The 20,652-nt window shown below is 37.8% G+C and overlaps 2 protein-coding genes across 3 annotated transcripts; both read right to left on the bottom strand.

The window, feature by feature from the left end:
* Positions 1-45: 45 nt before the first annotated feature.
* Positions 46-12,839, bottom strand: LOC139138836 (probable bifunctional dTTP/UTP pyrophosphatase/methyltransferase protein). Of its 2 annotated transcripts, none has more exons than XM_070707386.1 (5): positions 12,643-12,839; positions 8,647-8,827; positions 7,598-7,913; positions 1,174-1,440; positions 46-534 (listed from the first exon to the last, which is right to left on the bottom strand). In XM_070707386.1, exons 3-5 carry the CDS (start codon positions 7,680-7,682, stop codon positions 293-295), a joined length of 594 nt encoding a protein of 197 aa, XP_070563487.1. In that variant the 5' UTR covers positions 7,683-7,913; positions 8,647-8,827; positions 12,643-12,839; the 3' UTR covers positions 46-292. The 2 variants fall into 2 exon arrangements, with proteins under 2 accessions (XP_070563487.1, XP_070563488.1); XM_070707387.1 differs by lacking the exon at positions 12,643-12,839 and adding an exon at positions 10,041-10,149.
* On the bottom strand, positions 7,711-12,714 carry LOC139138030 (acetylserotonin O-methyltransferase-like). The gene is made up of 3 exons (XM_070706251.1): positions 12,643-12,714; positions 8,647-8,827; positions 7,711-7,913 (listed from the first exon to the last, which is right to left on the bottom strand). The coding sequence occupies exons 1-3, from the start codon at positions 12,712-12,714 to the stop codon at positions 7,711-7,713; spliced, it is 456 nt and encodes a 151-aa protein (XP_070562352.1).
* Positions 12,840-20,652: the final 7,813 nt, after the last annotated feature.

Genomic DNA, 20,652 nt, shown 5'->3' with positions numbered 1-20,652 from the left:
AATTACCCTATTCTGTAAGTTTCATGAAAATCAGACCTAATGGTATTCTTTATATTATTTCTTTATATTTTATTTATTGTCGTTGTTGTTGTTGTTGTTGTTGTTGTTGTTGTGACATGTTATTCAAAAGGGTTAATCTGATTTCAATACAGTACAGTAAGTTCCGTCAGATCCCTCCAGAGTAAAGTAGCAAAGCATATACACTAACAAATCGTCACATAAACGAAAAAATATATAAAATGGAATGGTTGAAGGTCAAAGGCATTTTGCACCGTGGATGCTGCCACCATCTTCAGCATCCTTTCTTCCCTTTATTGCTCTCTCCAGCCTTTGCTAAAATTACATCGTGTAAACCGTCTGTGTACCTGGCCTTGAAGTCGGAGAAGCCATTTTTCTCCAGCAGCAGCCTGTATTCTCTAGCCGACCGTTCCTTGCCTTCGCATAGCGCAAGCATCAACATGCATCTCTGTGCCGTTTTTACGGGACCTGTTTTCTCATCATTGTACAAACTTTCAGCAATCAGAATAGCGCCACCTATGAATTCCAAAATTTCAATATTAGCATCTTGACTTGAAAGTGAATTCTATCTAGCTTCATATATATATATATATTATATATATATATATATATATATATATATATATATATATATATATATATATATATATATATATATACACACATACATACATATTACATACGTACATATTACATACATACATATTACATACACACCACACACACACACACACATATATATATATATATATATATATATATATATATATATATATATATATCACGCTAATACCGATCGTCTTCTTTGAATATTTTGAAAAGAGTAGCCTCACCATTTGTTTCTTTTACTTTTGAAATATCCTCTGGCTGGCAGTTTAGCCAGGTGAGATCAAAATTTACTCGCAAACCTTAACTTTAGGTCGTCAAATCAATGATTTGTTATGGCCTTACGAACGATTGTTCGCATTCATAGTGTTGCAAAGCTTGTTCCTAGCCCCTACCATTCTGACTGTAATCATATCCCTCATGTGTTCGGTTTTAATCTGTTTCAGCTGGTCAGTCGTCTTTAAATTAGTTAAGGTAAACCTAGACAGAGGATCCGTCGCTAGAGGACGCTCTAGCGAAGTTTGGAGCTTCGTCGGATTCAGAACTCACCTGGTTTCAATGCAGAATGTACTTTTTGAAGAAGCCGGGAGATATTGTCATCATGCCAATTATGAAAGACCATTGAGAAGACATACATATCTGCCTCGGGCAGCTCATCCACGAAGAAGTCACCGGCCAGAAACTCCACGTCCAGCTTTCCGGCATCATCGGGTTTAAAATGGTTGGATACCTCGACAACCGGTGGCAATTCCAGAACTTTGACCGACATGCTCGGATAGGTTCGGCTCATTTCGTAGGCAAGGTTACCACTTCCCCCTGATGCACATTGGGAATATAACGGAACGTCAGTGTTTGGACGGGGCGCAAAGACATAGCTGTCACTGCTGGTGTTTTATGGACAAGAGTAACATTTCAAATATAATATAAATATCTCGCTATACGGCTAACAGTGAACGATTCGACTTGTGAAAACATAGTTCCATCATTTCATATTGTATGTTCACTAAACCACCACTAGACACAGACACAGAGACACACAAACAAGACACACAAATATACATACATCAATACATAAACACACAGATTTTGCACTTTATGTAATTATGATAAACGCTCTGCTTTCCTCATCGAGCATTTTACTTTCCAAAGAGGACATCTGTATACTTCTATATATATATATATATATATATATATATATATATATATATATATATATATATATATATATTGTTATGTAGGTCATTCCCCCCACACTCATCATGACCTGAGTTCAATTAGTCTAGAACATTCTCAAGGTCACTGCCCTTGATGACCTCACAACCTTGAATTCAATTAGTCATGTTTGGAATGTTCTGGAAAGTTGATTAGTTGTGTAAGGAGATAATTTTAGAACAGTAATTAGCATGTCAATAAAAGTTCTAGATTGTTCTTATATGCCTTTATAAAAGGGACGTGCACAGCTTCCAGTCAGACTTTGGGATCGTGTCTCTTGTGTGTTACTAAACTCCAGCAGTAGTCATTCTCAAGACTTTTCAAGGCCTTCACTGTCAACGCTGGATTTATACTGTGGACTTTGTGCAGCTTCAAGCCTGCAAGCCAAAGGACTGTTCATTCATCCGACTGACTGTTACAACTCTGAGACTGGAGCTTTGCCGTCCCAGCTGAGATAAGTAGTCTGTACACTTTTAAAGCTTGTACTCTGTCCCTGACTTAGCAATTAGTTTTGTTTTCGTAATAATTTTGTTTAAACGGAAACTGCTGAGTTCACCCTTTTGTTCGTTTTCCTCTGCACGTAACAAATTGGGGGCTCGTCCGGGAGACGAATATTTTGAGCCGTTTGACAACATTTTGCCTACCTTTTCAAAACTACTGTATACTGTGAACTCAGCTAAATTCAATCATGGCGGAATTCAAGCCAGACGAATTTATGGATGACCTTGATCAGGACACATTTAATTCCCTCAGAAAAGACAACCTCATAACAACTGGCAAATTTCCTTAAAGTAGATGTCAAAAGATCTATGCGCAAGCGAGAAATACAGTTCAAGATTGCAAAACATTTAGTTAATGATTCTGGCCATTGAGAGTCTGCCTTAAAAGATTATGAGCCTGAGTCTTCCTTCGAACTCAAAAAATTGGAATTAGAAATACAGGCAGATTTGGAGCTTAAAAAATTGGCATTAGAAAAAGAAAAAGAATTACAAATGAAAGAAAAAGAATTACAAATGGAAAAGGAGAGACAGGCAGTAGAAAAAGAAAAAATACAAATGCAGTTAGAAATGGAAGAAAGACAGAAAGAGAGGGAATTGGAAATGAAAGAAAAAGAATTGCAAATGGAAGAAAGACAAAGGGAGAAAGAAAGAGAGGAAAAAGAAAAGAAAGAGAATTAGCAGAACACCGACTGCAGTTAGAAATAAAACGTTTAGAGCTTGGACAGTCAGGAAAATTCTTCCCTTCAGACAAGTTTGACATCACTAAGCATTTCAGGTTAGTTCCCCCTTTCCAAGAAAAGGATGTTGATAAATATTTCCTTCATTTTGAGAAAATTGCTCAGAGTCTGAACTGGCCTAAGGAGTCCTGGTCTATGCTTTTGCAGAGTGCTTTGGTGGGTAAAGCCAGAGAAATTTACATTCAGTTGTCAGTAGAGCAGGCTTCAGATTATGATTCTGTGAAGGAATTAATTCTCAAGGGCTATGAATTGGTGCCTGAAGCTTACCGTCAGAAATTTAGGGATTGTGAGAAGGCGAAGGATCAAACTTATGTTGAATTTGCTCGACCAAAAGAACAACTGTTTGATCGTTGTGTTCTTTTGAAACGGTCAGTCAGAATTACGAAAAATTACGACAGCTTGTTTTGATTGAGGAATTTAAAGGGTGCATTTGGAGTGACATCAAGACATTTATCAATGAACAAAAGGCCGATACATCGGAGATTGCTGCACGTTTGGCCGATGATTATTCATTGACCCATAAACCTTCATTTCTCAGAAAGCCACCCCAGTCCTTTTCATACCGAAACAATGCAGGGAAATTTAAATCCTCCTTTTCATCCAAGAATTTTTCAAAGGAGAGTAGAAAATCAAATGACAACAGTTCACAAAGTTCAAGTAACACTCCCACATCATCAGATCCCAAGTCTCAATCTCCTTCTGACAAACAGTTTGGTACACTTTCTTGTAATTATTGCAAGAAAGACGGCCATTTAATGTCAGATTGTTTCAAATTGAAAAGAAAACGTGAAGGTCAAAGTAGTCAAAGTGGATCTAAGCCCACCGGCTTTATTTCTTCATCAACTCAATTAGAGTCTAATAATGTGTGCAACACATTTTCTGAGGTTAAACCCCTCTTATCCCCAATTAATGAGGTCAAGGTCAATTCTTCTCAAGATAGCATTATGGGTATTTTCGAACCATTTATTCACGATGGTTTTATATCACTTTCTAGTGATTTTTCTTCCGCTACCCCTGTCAAAATTTTAAGAGATACCGGGGCTTCCCAGTCTCTTTTGTTGGCAGATACCCTGCCGTTTTCTGAAAAGTCATTTTCAGGTTCTAAAGTTCTTATTAAGGGGGTAGATTGTAACGACTACATTCCTGTTCCTCTCCATAATGTCTATTTGTCTTCGGACTTTGTTTCTGGACCTGTGGCTTTAGGTATTAGGCCTTTTTTGCCTTTTGAAGGGATTCACCTTCTTCTTGGAAACGACCTTGCCGGGGACAAGGTCATTACTATCCACTTGTGACTGATAATCCTAGTTTAGATCAGGATCCAGAGCCAATTGAACAAGAGATACCCCGATTTATTTCCTTCATGTGCCATTACTCGAGCCATGTCAAAGAAAACTTCCGAGAATCAAAATACTCTCAAAAATAATGTCACAGATGTTGACTTAAATGACACCTTTCTCAGTCAGGTGTTTGACACGGATCATTCCGTTATCCCTCGTGGATTTGCAACTTCCAGTAAAACTGCTGACCAAAGTCAGACATTTTCTAGATCAAATCTCATTGCAGAACAACACAAAGACCCAGATATTTTGTCTTTGTTTGACAGGGTAGATGATGAAGGTAAAACTTCAGATAGCTCTGTTTCCTATTATACAAAATCTGGTATTCTCATGCTTAAATGGAGACCTCCAGATGTTTTGGTTGATGACGATTGGGCTATAAAACATCAAATTGTGGTTCCAAAGCCCTATCGTGCTGAAATATTGCGCCTGGCCCATGAAACGCCCTGGGCTGGTCATTTGGGAGTAAGGAAAACTTATCACAAAATTCTCAGTCCACTTTTATTGGCCTAATCTCAGGCAGGATGTAGCACATTTCTGTAAAACTTGTCACACATGTCAAATGGTAGGAAAGCCAAATCAGACCATTCCAAAGGCCCCTTTACAGCCAATTCCTGCATTTCAAGAACCATTTAGTAGGATTCTAATAGACTGTGTTGGGCCCCTACCAAAAACAAGATCAGGAAATGAGTACATGTTGACAATTATGTGTACATCAACTCGGTTCCCAGAAGCCATACCACTGAGAAATATAAAGACAAAGACTATAGTGAAAGCTTTAGTCAAATTTTTCACTTTATTTGGCCTCCCTAAATGTGTCCAGTCCGATCAAGGCTCCAACTTTATGTCTGGTATTTTTCAACAAGTAATGGATCAGCTAGGCATTAAACAGTATAGGTCATCCGCCTATCATCCAGAAAGTCAGGGTGCTCTTGAGCGATTTCATCAAACTTTGAAAAACATGATTAGGACCTACTGTTTTGACACAGAGAAGCAGTGGGATGAAGGAATTCATTTTTTGCTCTTTGCTGTTAGAGAGTCAATTCAGGAGTCTCTTGGTTTTAGCCCATTTGAGCTTGTATTTGGACATACAGTCCGTGGCCCACTTAAGCTCGTTAAAGAGAAATTCCTATCAGACGATGATGATTGTCTGAATATTTTGCAATATGTGTCAGATTTTCGTAAGAAACTCTCTAAGGTATGCTTGTTAGCCAGAGAAAATCTTGAGTCATCTCAGCAGTCAATGAAAATCAAATATGATAAAAGCACCTCAAAATGGAAGTTTGAACCAGGTCAAAAAGTTCTTGTTCTACTTCCGGTTCCTGGCAAACCACTCCATGCTCGTTACTTTGGGCCATATCTAATTGATAAGAAATTGAGTGATTTAAATTACATCATAATAACACCTGACAGGCGAAAACAAAAACAGCTATGTCACATAAATATGCTTAAGCCATATTTGGATAGGGATAATCCTACTATAACTCAGCCTGTCAGTACAGTCAGTTCTGGCCATTATGAAGATAGTGATACTGAAACTGACTTGAGTGAAAATACTCTAAACTCAAAGCTGGGCTCGGTCAAGCTTCAGAACTCAGAAATCCTGGAGAATCTGGAGTCTACAAAGTTGGCACACCTCCAGCCAGAACAACAACAACAGGTGAAAGAACTGCTCCATGAATATAAACACCTGTTTCAAGATGTTCCAACGAGAACAAACATCACCTACCACAACAAAGATGTCTGCGACAGTAATCCAGTGGAACAACATCCAGACGGACTGAATCCTGCGAAAGCGGAATATCTCCAGGAGGAAGCCAAGTATTTGCCGAACAATGACTTTATCGAACTCAGTAAAAATAACCGGACTTTGCCGTGCATACTTTATGCCAAATTCAGTGCCATTTCAAGTTTTCCAACAACAAATTGCAAGAAGATAGTCATGGGACATCCTGTTTGCTACTTTTCACACAAATTTAACAAATCTCAGAGAAACTACTCTACAATTGAAAAAGAGTGTTTATCTTTGATATTAGCTTTACAGCATTTTGAAGTTTATGTTACTTCTTCAAATCAGCCAATAGTGGTTTATATTGATCACAACCCTCTTGTTTTTCTGCAGAAATTTAAAGGCAAAAATCAGAGATTGCTAAGATGGAGTTTAATGTTACAGGAGTTTAATCTTGACATTAGACATATCAAAGGCAGAGACAATTTAATTGCAGACTGTCTCTCTCGTATTTAGAGTTTATTGTTGTTCACTTTCAAGAAATTTTACTTTAGAGTAAAACAAAATTTGAGTACTTAAATCCTTTTCAAGATTACATTTGTAAAAGAAAGATTTTTCTTTGAAAAATTTTCTTTTTTTTGAAGAGGGGGTGTGTTATGTAGGTCATTCCCCCCACACTCATCATGACCTGAGTTCAATTAGTCCAGAACATTCTCAAGGTCACTGCCCTTGATGACCTCACAACCTTGAATTCAATTAGTCATGTTTGGAATGTTCTGGAAAGTTGATTAGTTGTGTAAGGGAGATAATTTTAGAACAGTAATTAGCATGTCAATAAAGTTCTAGATTGTTCTTATATGCCTTTATAAAAGGGACGTGCACAGCTTCCAGTCAGACTTTTGGGATCGTGTCTCTTGTGTGTTACTAAACTCCAGCGGTAGTCATTCTCAAGACTTTTCAAGGCCTTCACTGTCAACGCTGGATTTATACTGTGGACTTTGTGCAGCTTCAAGCCTGCAAGCCAAAGGACTGTTCATTCATCCGACTGACTGTTACAACTCTGAGACTGGAGCTTTGCCGTCCCAGCTGAGATAAGTAGTCTGTACACTTTTAAAGCTTGTACTCTGTCCCTGACTTAGCAATTAGTTTTGTTTTCGTAATAAATTTTGTTTAAACGGAAACTGCTGAGTTCACCCTTTTGTTCGTTTTCTCTGCACGTAACAATATATATATATATATATATATATATATATATATAATCAAAGTATACAGATGTCCTCTTTGAAAAGTAAAATGCTCGTTGAGGAAAGCAAAGCGTGGTACAGTGCTTACAGTGCTTGATGCTGAGAGAGGAAGAGCGGTACAACTAATAACTAAGAGATAATATCTGTTACTTTAAGTTTTATATAAATGAACGAAAAGACAAGGAAAACTTGAAAATGATCATACAATACCAACCTCCAAAGTCACAAACGGTTTTGAATGAAGAAAGGTCAAACGCTGATACGACAGCTTTGGACGCCAGTGGCGCTAACCCATGCATACCGCCGATGAAGGTCTCCACTCGGTCTTCACCCTCGTAAATTTCTCATAGAGCCCGCTGCTGGTACACCAAAGGTTTTCACAAGTTGATCTTTCCCTTCGCGCACAGCGTGATCGAGATTGGCCATCAACGGATACATAGTCATTTTGTAATGGCGGATAAATCCCCTCAATGAGGTTGTTGCGCCAACGGTGAGATACTGCGAGGTTGCTTCTGTGTTCCAATACAAAGCTAAAAGGAAAGAATGGTTACTCATAAAAAGTCGACTCTTAAATATCGTGCAGGGTGATCTTCTAACATGCCTTAGTCTCAAGCCAAGGCTTGTTAAAATATCTCGTAATGGGTGCAGTTGCTGCCATTAACATGTTAAAACAGTATAGCAAATGATAATTTAAACTTACATTAATTCCTGGCGCTCTCTCTCTCTCTCTCTCTCTCTCTCTCCTCTCTCTCTCTCTCTCTCTCTCTCTCTCTCTCTCTCTCTCTCTCTCTCTCTCTCTCTGATGCTTGCTACTTATCCCATGTCACCCCTAAACCAGTACACCTTTTTTAACTTTTTTAATATATACTTATATGTAGCAGGTTTTATCACTTGATTAAACCTGCTACATATCTCGGAGTTAAATCACTAATAAGAAAACTTAATTTAATATACAAATCAGCTGTTTATTAATTTTACACCGCTCTATGCTTCATGGGACAATTATATATTAAAGGTATACAGTCACCTGTAATCTAAATATGCCCATGTATGGTCAAAGGGGCGTTCCTTGGTATTCAAAATGCCCGTGTGAGGGTGCTGTTTTTTTTAAAAAAGCGGCCACCCGCTTAAAATCAGTTATTTGTTAGATTTTCTCTTTCTATGATAACTGTGGCAAAATTTGAACAGGTGACAGTATACCTTCAAATGCAACGGGGTTTAAAACGCCAATGAGCTGCAAGCCTAATGTCCTATATTTATTACCATTTTTATCAGGGTCGAGAGATTTACTGAGGAGATGCAGGCTGACACAGCTATTTAGAAGTCTTTCCATCGCATCGACATCCGTGGACAGTTCTGTCGCCAGTTGTAAGGCTGTCTTCTTCTTTTCATCATCGCTAGCCAGAGCGTCAAAGACGCCAAGCTCGCTGGCCGCGAACAGGATCTGTGAAAATTTGGATGTTAAGGGAGTCATGATGAGGAAAGATTGCTGTCACTACAGTGTACTAATTAAACGGCATTGCTCAATAAAATTTCAAGTATGGTGAAACACGGTAAAATATCAAATATAAAGTTACATGTTATTGCCTCAATGATATTTGATTGGCCCGTATATGCATATATCGACAATGACAATATAACGTAAATTTGTGATAATAGGGTTCACACATAGTAAGGGGAACCTGCAAGGCTGTGTTCACAGGCACCCGGAGAAGGCTGGAGAAGCTACAATATTTTCTCGGATTTACTTGCCCTGAATGATAACGATTGCTGGAATTGATTTGGTATCATATTTAAGTACCCCGTCCTTAGAGGTATACTGTCACCTGTTCCAATTTTTGCTACAGTTACCATGGAAAGAAAAAATCTAACCAATCACAGATTTTAAGTGGGTGGCCGCTGCTTAAAACAGCGCCCTCACATGGGCATTTTGAATACCAAGGAACGCCCCTTTGACCATATATGGGCATATTTTAGATTACTGGTGACTGTATACCTTTAAGGTAGAACGCGCCTCTGGGACAGATATTGGGAGTCTCAAATTTCTATAATTCTTTTCTGATCTACCACTTGTGGGGCTCATTTAAAGCTCTTGGAGAAAGAAAAACTTCCACCGTCTTATTTTTTTCGAAAATGTAAAATTTTATTTGTGCCCCGTAGAGTCAACACAAGGATGGTGGCCATTTTGAATTTAAAATATCGCAAAAATGTTGAGTAATTTGTATCGCTAGCTCCAAACTATGCACGGTGACCCCTGATTTTATTGTTGTTTGGTAAAATGCCCCAGATGCCCCCTTCCAACTCATTTTGAAGTCCTCAAAAAAAATTTTTCTCCAGTCCATCATATTTCACACTTGTCTTCCATAGGGATACTGCTATCCGAGAGGTCGTCAAGATACATGAACAGCGTAGAGGCTCTCAGTCTTCAAAGATAACACTCGATTATTTCATACGTGTACAAGTTACATGTCACCAGGGATAGAGTTAGCAGCACAGGCGTTCTGTTTTGTGGGTAGTTTGTAAAAGTGCAGTTTATGCCACGTTCCGACGTTCTCTTCCGTAGCCTTATCACCAAGGTGTGAAACAGAATTATCCGGCCTGCAAAGAAAACTGCCCGTTCTAGTCGAAAAATAAACACAAATCCTACATTGAGTTACCTCGTTAGACGCGGAAGGATCTCTGCTGTCCAAAAAACACACTCATGTCACGATAAAATGAAAACTTTAGGAGAAATCTGCCGTGTTTTGACAAACTAGGCATTTCTGGCGTCCACCGTTGTAATAACGCAACTCATTATCATAATGGTACGCCGTCCGCATCGCTGATTGGTCCGTGAGCAACGCCATCAACGGCATCAGACTGGGATTCACCACTTTCTATGTGCTTACACGTGGTAACTCAATGTAGGATTTGTGTTTATTTTTCGACTAGAACGGGCAGTTTTCTTTGCAGGCCAGATAATTCTGTTTCACACCTTGGTGATAAGGCTACGGAAGAGAACGTCGGAACGTAGCATAAACTACACTTTTACAAACTACCCACAAAACAGAACGCCTGTGGTTAGCAGGCCCTCTCTCTCTCGTGCCAGTGCTCGTGCTCTCGATAATGCCGAAACATTGTTTTCCCATACAAACACAAGAGGCATGACTTTGGGCACACAATAGATATGAATTATAGATAAAACAATACGTCCTATCGTAAAACATCGATGCAGCTCTTGGCCTTTGATGAACACGTCACTAATACACGTTGCAAACCCATCACGTGAACTTCTCATGTTTATTCATCAGGTATTATTTTCATTATTGTAATATCATTCAAACACGTGTTGCGTCAAAACTTCGTAAACATCATGGTAAAAGGGAATTAGCTTCTTTTGGCATAATACCACTTATATATTGTTTGTGGATTTGCATGCTAATCGATGTTTACAATTGAGCTCTTTTTGGTCGATGACCATCTGGTGCGTTAACCTTCATGACGACATTAACGACCTTCGTAACACTGCCCGTCTTTCAATCAATACGTCCCGCATTGTAATTCAAAATATACTGACGTTTTAAAAGCCATACAGAAATTAAAAAGAAATTGTAAACTTACAATTACTAACGAATCTAGAATACGTATAAATTATATAACACTAAGAAATGCATTATTAATATTCAATACCACCGCTATCGACTTACTCTTACATATATAGATGGATAGTAATATGGCGCCTTTCTTTACAATTGAACACGATCTAACATATAGCCATGTCGTACTGCTAACTATCACGCTTGCCACATGTGGAGCAGAATGGCGCGAAACACCAGGCATCACTTCACGCTTGTCTTTAATGGAGTTCTATATATTTTTCTTCTATGAATTTGACTTTGTTGTGTGTACCGGTACTTGTTCGTTGTCTATCTGTGCTGTTTGCGTTCTCATAATGAGTGTATCATTATGGAACTTTTTACATATGCAACCCACCTAGGCCTGTTGTACAATGAACAGTCCCATTCCCGCCAAACTCTCACTCCTTGTGATTGTCTAGTGCATGAAACAGTCCGTAAAGTAACCGCTTCAAGCTCTACGGTTCCCAGTTTTATTGCCCTACAGAAATACAATGGGCACTATACTTTGCTTGCATTGGCAACGGAAAGGCTTTTCGTATTATGACTACGATGTAGATTATGGCTTGGTAATATTGTTCTCATAGCATTTATAATTTGCATGTTTCGTTTATGTAATATTTTATTTGCTGGCTTTCATTTAGCAATTTTGTAGTTTTAATTGCCCTCTCTCTATCATCATTTTCACGTTTTTAAGAGCTGTCTGTCAAATCTTGAATATTTTGTTTCACCATTTCTGAATGGTAATCAAATTAAAAAAAATAAATTATCCATCCATATGGCGTTCTACTCCCATAATTGTTAAAGGGGAAGCTAAAAATAGATCGTCATGAATTTCTGTCCGATTGCAGCGTAGCGTATGAACCTAAAAATACCAGTTTCACTCTGGACCAGTTGTTAAGGCTTATGTAATTTATAGAAGCTGGTACAACCCTGAAAAATAGCCGACACATTTGATGAACAGCTGGTCATATTTGACCACCAGGCATACTGATAACGGTTTCTTCGCCGTAGCTCCTGTCACAGCGAGTCGTACAAAAATTGTGTATTTCTTGAGACTTCGAGGAAGTTAAGTTCATACACGCCTTTGTTTTCATGTATGTGGTTGACAGTACTGCACACTGTTGCTTGTAGAGAGTAAACATTAGTTGCCAGGCATTCTAGAGGACAGACAGGGTTGATGTCCTGTTGGGACGACTACCAGTATGTCTGCACTACTCGTAAACAAGTAAAGTTTCCCTTGACACAACATAGTGGAGCAGTTTCATGCGATTAGAGCTCACCTTTATGATTGTGAAAAGTGTTCAATAGATACACAAATTTGAACAATCTTTGTTAAACTGTAATTTTTGTGTGACTTTTTGTTCAATATTGGTCCATTATGATACTTCGAATCAGCATTTATTTATTTTTTAACCAATCCCTTTACTCTAACGCTCTTTCAAATCCCCTCGACGAATATTAATTGATTTCAAGTCCCCTTTAATTCCCACTGTTGAGCTATTTGTGAATCAGCCGACAGGTATGTAATCTGAAAAGTCAACCATCACCAGAAAATTGAACTAATCGTGGTCCTGAATTTGAAGCGTAAAATTTTCAGTCTCTGTCTCAAAATTTGTGAAAACGTGTGAATGCCTTACTTTACCTGGGACCTTAGAAATCCAGTTATGGTGTCAAAAACTCCAGCAGCGGTCAGGTTAACGTTGCGATCGTCCATTTTAGTATCGCTGTGTCGCACAGGTGCTTAGAGAGGGTTGTTTGACTTGATGGAGGCGAATGAATCAAACGTTAGAGAGTGTGGTATAAATGTAGGATTGTGGGTAGAAATGTCACCAGATACAATCATAATAAATGATAAATGAAAAATTTATATAGCGCCATATATCCAAAAGGACTGCCCATGGGCGCTTTACAAAACAACAAAGTCTTTGCATGTATGATTTGTAAGCCTTAGTGTACAAATAAGTTTTCAGGGTTTTTTTAACTCCCAATGGACGTAGACTCTTCAAGTTGCTGCCGAAGACAATTCCATAGCCTTGGTCTATACAGCAAAATGCGCGATAGAGAAGTGCATCTAGAAACGACCAACAGATATTTATTTCCAGATCGGAGATGTCGATTTGGGTTGGTAGATGCTTAACAGTCACTAATGTATGGCGGAGAATTACCGTGTAAGGCACGAAAAGTAAGCAGCAAAATTTTGTATTCAATCCGCTGAATGAGAAGAAGCACATAAGTGTCGCAGTACTTGTGTCCACTTAATGTCACAGTATTTCTTAAAAGTTTGTAGATAAAACCGCATGCATATTTGTGTACATGTTACACTTAGGGGTGGTCCATTTGGTTTCTGGCGAATGGACGCTGGAGGATTATTGAAATAAGATTTTTGCTTCCCATTTATAGGGCAAAACATTGTTTGCCAAGCAGACAGAGAAAAATTGCTTGGAGGAAGCCTGTAAAAATATTATTGCCATGTACACGGAGACAGCAAATTGTGTCTTCAGTGGTCTCTGGAGCTGCTGCCTATGGCGGTTAATTACGGCCAAGCTTTTACAGATTGCTTGATAACTGATCTGCTGCATAGGATATATGATATGAATGAGTCATTGGAAATATACAAACAGAAACCTGAATATGCATGGATGTGTACCTGTATTATGTTTATTTGCAAAGTGTTTACAAAAGCATCACTGCTAAGCGTCAGATAATGCATTGTTCATGTTTGTCAAAGATCAGTTCAAAACTCATATGTATGCCAAAGTTTAACATTTAGCCTAACACGATTGGAACTAATTTGGGATAATTGGATTTCATATATATTTTTCAAACTTCTCAAAAGTGCTAGGTGCCGTATAGCTGAATGTTACAATATTGCAAATTACTCATAAAAACAAGTAATGTAAAAAGAAAAGCAGATGAGATTGTTGTAGATTAAATCGACATTCTTCACCATCCAATTATCCCAAATTAGTTCCAATCGTCTTATTTTTCTCTTGAACCGATTTTATTGCAAAGGAAAGTACTGATAATGCCAATGACATATATGTTGTATGTCATTTGATAAAAAACCTTTAATTAAGAAAACGAAACTTTTCAGCTTATATTTCAGATGTCTAATTTGCATAAATCAAACATGGCTGCCAGCAGTCTGACAAAATAACATTGTTGGCCATATATCACATGTTAACAGGCTAAAACAAGTGATTTTATAGTCTAACATTACTTATTTGGCACAGGGAATTATTTTGGAGATATAATGTCTAACATTGGAACTTTGATAATTTGCATAAATCCAAGATGGCTTGTTACATTCCCACAAAATAACATTTCCCCCTGAAAATCACGTCATCTACAAGCTATTTCTGGGAGTTATAACTCAAAGTACATTTCTTTGGCATGGAAAAACGATTACGGAAGTATAATATTTTACATAAACATTTTAATAATTTGCATCAATCCAATATGGCGGTCAAAATTCTTACAAATGACATTATGTATTAAAACAAGCTATTTCAGTGATTTTTAAATTTAAATATATTTCGTGGGCATCAAGGGATATTTTTGAGGTTCAATGTTTTACATAAGCACTATGATAATTTGCAGAGATCCAACATGGTTGCCAAATTAATGTCCCATTGCTTAATAGTTTCTAATATGAATAAAGTTCTGGTATATTTGTAGCACTAGGAATTTATCAAAAAGAAACTATGAATTCCTTTATTTAAAAAATAAATGGAAATATGCTATAAACCTATTTATAATAACGACCCATTAATGCTGAAAGTCTATTTTAATAGGTTTTTGGGGCATCTGAATGTGTTAAAATACTTTACGATGTCCGGGGGCATCCATATATCTCGGACGTGTCTGAGCTAATTCCTTTCAAACTTGGTAGAAAGATAATACACAATGGCATACATATGTTTGTCCATTTTTTATGTGGCACGCATAATTTGCATAATGAGTGATTTTTGAAAAAAAGCTGTTTCGTAAGAGACTGCTTGAAATTTGATGAAACTTTGTAAAGATGTTGTTCACACAGAGCTCGTATAGCATACAAATTGCATATTTTAATGATTTTTCATTATTCCGGTAATATGTCAAAAAATACTGTCTCAAATTTGATAAAACTTGGTAATATATCAAGAAATACTGTCTCAAATTTGATAAAACTTGGTACAGATGTTCATATACCAGAGCTGTAACTGTGTACAAAGACATTTAGCAGGGTCATGTCAATTAATAACTAATTTGCATATTTCAGAATTTTTGCAATATGGGTGATATGTCAAAAAATACAAAATAAAATTTTATAAGTGATGTTGATATACCAGAGATGTAACAGCGTACAAAGACATTATTACTCCCGAAGTTTCAGGGATTAAAACGTTTATTTTAACACTCCGGTATTGTCAATTTTGTAAAACTTTTTAAGTAGCACCTAGGCCTTGTGCTTTTGAAAAAATATATTTTGCGGTATGTCACTGCGCTCAGTTTTTGCATACTATCTCATGATCGTCATTTTGTGTGCTCTTCGGCAGGAGCAATTGATCTGGCCAGAGTTAGATTCACTCAAGTCGGCTCAGACTGATAAATCCAAAAAGTTCACTGATGCATTTAAAAATGAACCAATTGCCTCTGGAATATGGCTCTACAAACTGCTGATAATAGGAGTGTCGAACATCTGAGAGCAGAACTGCTCTATATGCGTACATCCCCAATAAATATGTGGCTATATGATAATATTTGTTTTGGGGGGCACTTGAAAAATTTTGATCATATAGATGGGGTACTAAAAAAATTGTTTGAGGGTATGAGTGGGGGATCTGAAAAATTATTTCAAACGCGATTCCTCCAGCCCCCTCACCATTATTTGTGAACGCAGCCTTTAGTGCAGCGACAACCGTTATGTGTGCAGCATCCATTGAATGACAGTCTTGTTGAGTGACTGTGATTGAATCATTGCAGAATGTATTCTTACATTCGTCAACTTTCATTGTCTGGATAGTCTGGGATTACTTCAATTTCTGTGTTGACTCTGTCGTGCGGAACAATGCGATAACTATCTTCCTAACAATAAGCCATGGAATTCTAAAGCCGTGCACACACTGATCAACAAGAAGAGATTACACCATGCTGGGGAAAAATAAAGAGAGAGTAAAAGCAGTTCGAAAGGTAGTCTCGCTTTCCAGACCTCGTTTGCTTCGCTGATGCAATTTAAACAATCAAAGTAAAGTGCGCCGCTGGCGGTATAGGGACAGACATATCGAGGAGCGAAGCGACCTCAGCTCGTCGCGAGGCGATTCGATTGCTAAATCACACTGCCCACCGCTTGCGGCGCAACATATTATTATGCCAGAGTGATTAGTTACAATAATACAACAGTATTGCCAAACTCTCTCATATAGAATAATCATAGTTATGCGAACGATCTAAATTCGTTCTGCATCAGATCTGTCAGGATAAATCCAACCCTTCAAAGGCATCTGGTTTCGATAAAATATTTCCGCGAGTGCTCAAATCTTGTGCTAATCAACTGGCAAACATTCCTCTGCAATTTTCGATATTTCGTTTATTATAAAGGTCGTGTATTATTCCTGTTCAAACAAATCTAGCGTCTTCGCAGTGAATGATCTCCGACCAGTAACTTTGATTTCAGCAGTAATGAAAGTTTGTGAGCACTTTGTCCTTACTCGACTGAATGCTATCGTTCATCCCAATCGATTTGCTTATGGTAACACAGAAGTACTGATGATGCAATTTTATTGGTTCTCCACAATCTGTACTCACATCTTGACCATGCTGGTAAATCTGCCCATCTTATGTTCTTTGATTTCTCAGTGCCTTATATACCATTCGGCCCCATCTGTCAGTTCAGAAATTACACTAGAATGAATGTCCCCAAAAATGATCGCCAGCCTGAATCTATGACTGTCTAACAAAAAGGTAGCAATGTGTTCTATTAGGCTACATTACATCAAATATTATCAGTTCTAATATCTGGACACCTAGGGAGTTATTTCACCATTTGTATGCACTTCATACACCACAGACTCTGACTGCCGTAGCTGTACTGAGACCCGCCCACGTGTCAAGTTTGCAGACGATACCAGTGTGGTTGTCAAGATCAGCCAAGACAATCATACACACTGTCTTCCTGACCTTGACCGTTTTGTACATCATTGCACGGAAGTTACCTTCATCTTCATGTGGGAAAGGAATCGTTAATTGATAAGATAAGATTGATAATTGATTTTAGACGAAATGCAACAAAACCAGACCCAGTTGTTATACATGGCGCTGACGTTGAGAGAACGTACACACATACTCTTACTCGGTTACAAGATTTGACTGAAGTTCGGTGATGGTGTGGATTCCATCATTAAGAGAGGTAACAGTCGTATGTATTGTTTACGTAAATTAAGATCATTTTGCATTAGTCCTATGCTACTTTCTATATTTTACAATGTTATCATTTGGCTTATTGTCTGTTAGGAGACGGAATTTCACGTTATGATCAGGGGAGATTGGTGAAAATCGTTAAGAAAGCCAGTAAAACCACTAGTGAATCCATGGAAGTAGAAGGAGACTGGTTAATCAACGGAGAGACTATCTCCCTTCTACCTCTCCCTCCTACCTCCATGGTCAGATCCCAGTTATCCAGTCACGACTTGCATGGAAGGCTCCTTATCAACAAATCTTTTGGACATTTGTGGAGCTTTACAAATGATAGGTACAACGTAGAACTGGAAAAAGCTCTCATTCCGTCGGATTATCAAACATGATAAATATCTCAGGGCACATACTTTCATGGGAAGGAGCCACGAGGGCATGATAAATAAATCTGTAAACCATGTACATGGAATATGCCTTTCAAAACTTAGAAACTTTATGAGAAGCATTATTCATCCTGCGTCCATTAATTTGCTACCTGGCCCATCAAGAATGAATGTCTGAATGCCTTCTGGCAAATTGTTCCATCTTCGCAATGAGGAGCCATGAGCAGAAGAGGTTGCGAATGGCAGTTGAACTTTGGAAATGTTATTCTCTAGTTAGTTAACTGCGTGGTCCATCAAGGATTGAGTCGACCATTCAACAACCATCAAACAAAAACCAGACCAGAACTACCGGTAGGTGTGTATATATAAGAAACAGTCTCACAAAATTCTCCAGATGTGTCAGTCCTATCATCGATGACAAAATAATTGAAGACCTGTGTCACATCAATGCAGCAGGATATTGGCATATGGCTTATTGGCATATATATTGCTTATTGACATATATATTGCTTATTGGCATATGTATTGCTTATTGGCATATATATTGCTTATTGGCATATGTTGGTTATTGGCATTTGGTTATATGTTCTCTCGAATCAAACTTTGACTTTTGCTCAAAATATGCTTATGAAAGAATTATATCACTATTTTTCCACAACGAAGATCACAAGAAAGTTTTAAAAGCGGTCTCAAAGATTTAAAAGGTGTCAAGGCAAACCTGTATTGACAGAAGTGATATTACTTTGAGGACCAGTCCTACGGGATAAAAGCAAACCTCCGCATATTTAGCCTGCATTATGCAATTTGGAGAAAAAGAAGACGTCCTAAGACGTGGGTAGTTCATAAGAAGGCAGTTGAACCATCAAAAATATTAATTTATAAGAACAATAAACAATTACATGGGAAAAGTAAGAGCTAAAACTTTCTGCCGAAGAGACAAGCGAGGAAGATCAGAAGCGTACAAAACTGCATATAACCACTATAACTGCACGCAGGAAACTTAGAACTTGGATATTGCAGGAAACGTTTTGAACCATGCCAATTGACAATATTTTAATCTACTTCTTCCTAAAGATAAATACCTTGATATCAATTATTCATATGAAGAAAATATATTGTAAGATCTTTTAATCAGTCCAGACATTTTAAAAGCTTGTTTACACATCACTTCCAACTATCGATTGAATGTTCAATCAGAGACCAGGATCACACCTAGCACTCCGATCCTAAATATTTTATTCGACTCTCTACCATCTATGGAGTAATTAATATAGATGAACATTTCTTTTGTCAGTTACGGTTATACTATTGCATTTAAAAACTTAACAGTAGACATGATGATTGTCACACTACTTCCCAGAAAGATGAACTTTGGAGGCCCGAGAACGCCGTGCCCATTGAGCAGGTATAACACAGAACCACGATCTCGTGACATAGTTGCACATTACGTATGTGTGGAACTGTGTCCCTATTGTTGCTCGACTTCCTAGAAAAGATAAACGTTGAAGGTTATTTATAGGGAGAGCGCGGCACGCTTTCAGCTGAGATAACACACATTAGATCGTGGCATCACGATTCCTTTGACTCGTCTTTGAGTCATTCTTCATCGTGGCGTGTTCGTGTACATGGCGCACCCTAATGGCACAAAATGATTATGTGTTCTCCAGTTGTACCACGCACGGGACCACGTTGAAGCAGAATGTTCGCTATAGCTAGTCTTGATATTGCTCAGGTCTACATCTCGTGCAAGTTTATCGCCACCAGCGACAATTAATACCGATACTGTACTTACGTTGACACTGTACATAATTATCTTTTCTGTCCCATTTCTTGACAAAACATCATGCGTCTCCAGTAACATCGATAATGTTAGAAAGTTTACCTGTTCCAAACATTTTAAGTCTGTAAGGTACCTCTGCCCAACAAATCTCTGCAAAGTAGTGACGAGTTCCGGCGGCTGTACGTGCCTTACGGTGATTGAGTCTCTCTTGGTCCCAGGTGTTGAAGGCATAATTATTAACCACTTTATATGCCCTGGCGCATACAATCGCCATCAAAATACGATGTATCGGAAAATAATCATATCAATTAATCTCAAATTATTTAATATGAATCCCCATCGATAGTCGGATCAGTCATATTAAGTATCTTTTTAAATATTCTCGTTGATAGAATTAATTTATCATAATAGTAAGCAATTCGTACCTGATGCTCTCGTCTCTTTTTAACCTAAAGTTTTGTTTGCATTATTGAGGAAAATGTTATCTATTTAGTAATTTATTCATTAATTTAGACCTATTCATTTATTTATTTATATATTTATTTATTTATTTGTTATTTTGGTTAATCTTTGCTTATTTGAAATCCCATTTAGTCATTTCACTTGTGTCCTAAATTTGATACACTTTAATTCTTTTTTACGAATGAAAATGTAACATCAAGAAAGATCATATCTTACCTTACCTCGTACATCACTGTCTTTCCCAGAGTACTCGCGCGATGACAGAGCGTTTTTATGACTTTGTCTTTCCACTCATCTGATTGAAGGACAAACTTCAACATTCCATATACTCATCAAATTAAAGGTATGAAAATCTTGCGCTGACAGCCTGAAATGGAAATCTAGATCGAGAGAGCAATCCAACCACTTAACTTCTTGTAGATTGTGATTAATGTTGCTAAGCCTCTCTAATTTAGCTGCGAAGGAATTGAATGCTTGTCCGATATTCTAACTTCTAAGAAAAAACATAAAATGTAATCATACCTCCAGTAATCTTGTATCCACGTGTGTATACATACCTAGCTACCTAGTACCTACATACATTACATACATACATACATACATACATACATACATACATACATACATACATACA

The sequence above is a fragment of the Ptychodera flava genome, chromosome 8 (assembly GCF_041260155.1).
Source record: "Ptychodera flava strain L36383 chromosome 8, AS_Pfla_20210202, whole genome shotgun sequence".
Classification (NCBI taxonomy): domain Eukaryota; kingdom Metazoa; phylum Hemichordata; class Enteropneusta; family Ptychoderidae; genus Ptychodera; species Ptychodera flava.
This window is presented reverse-complemented; position numbering and strand designations above follow the sequence as displayed.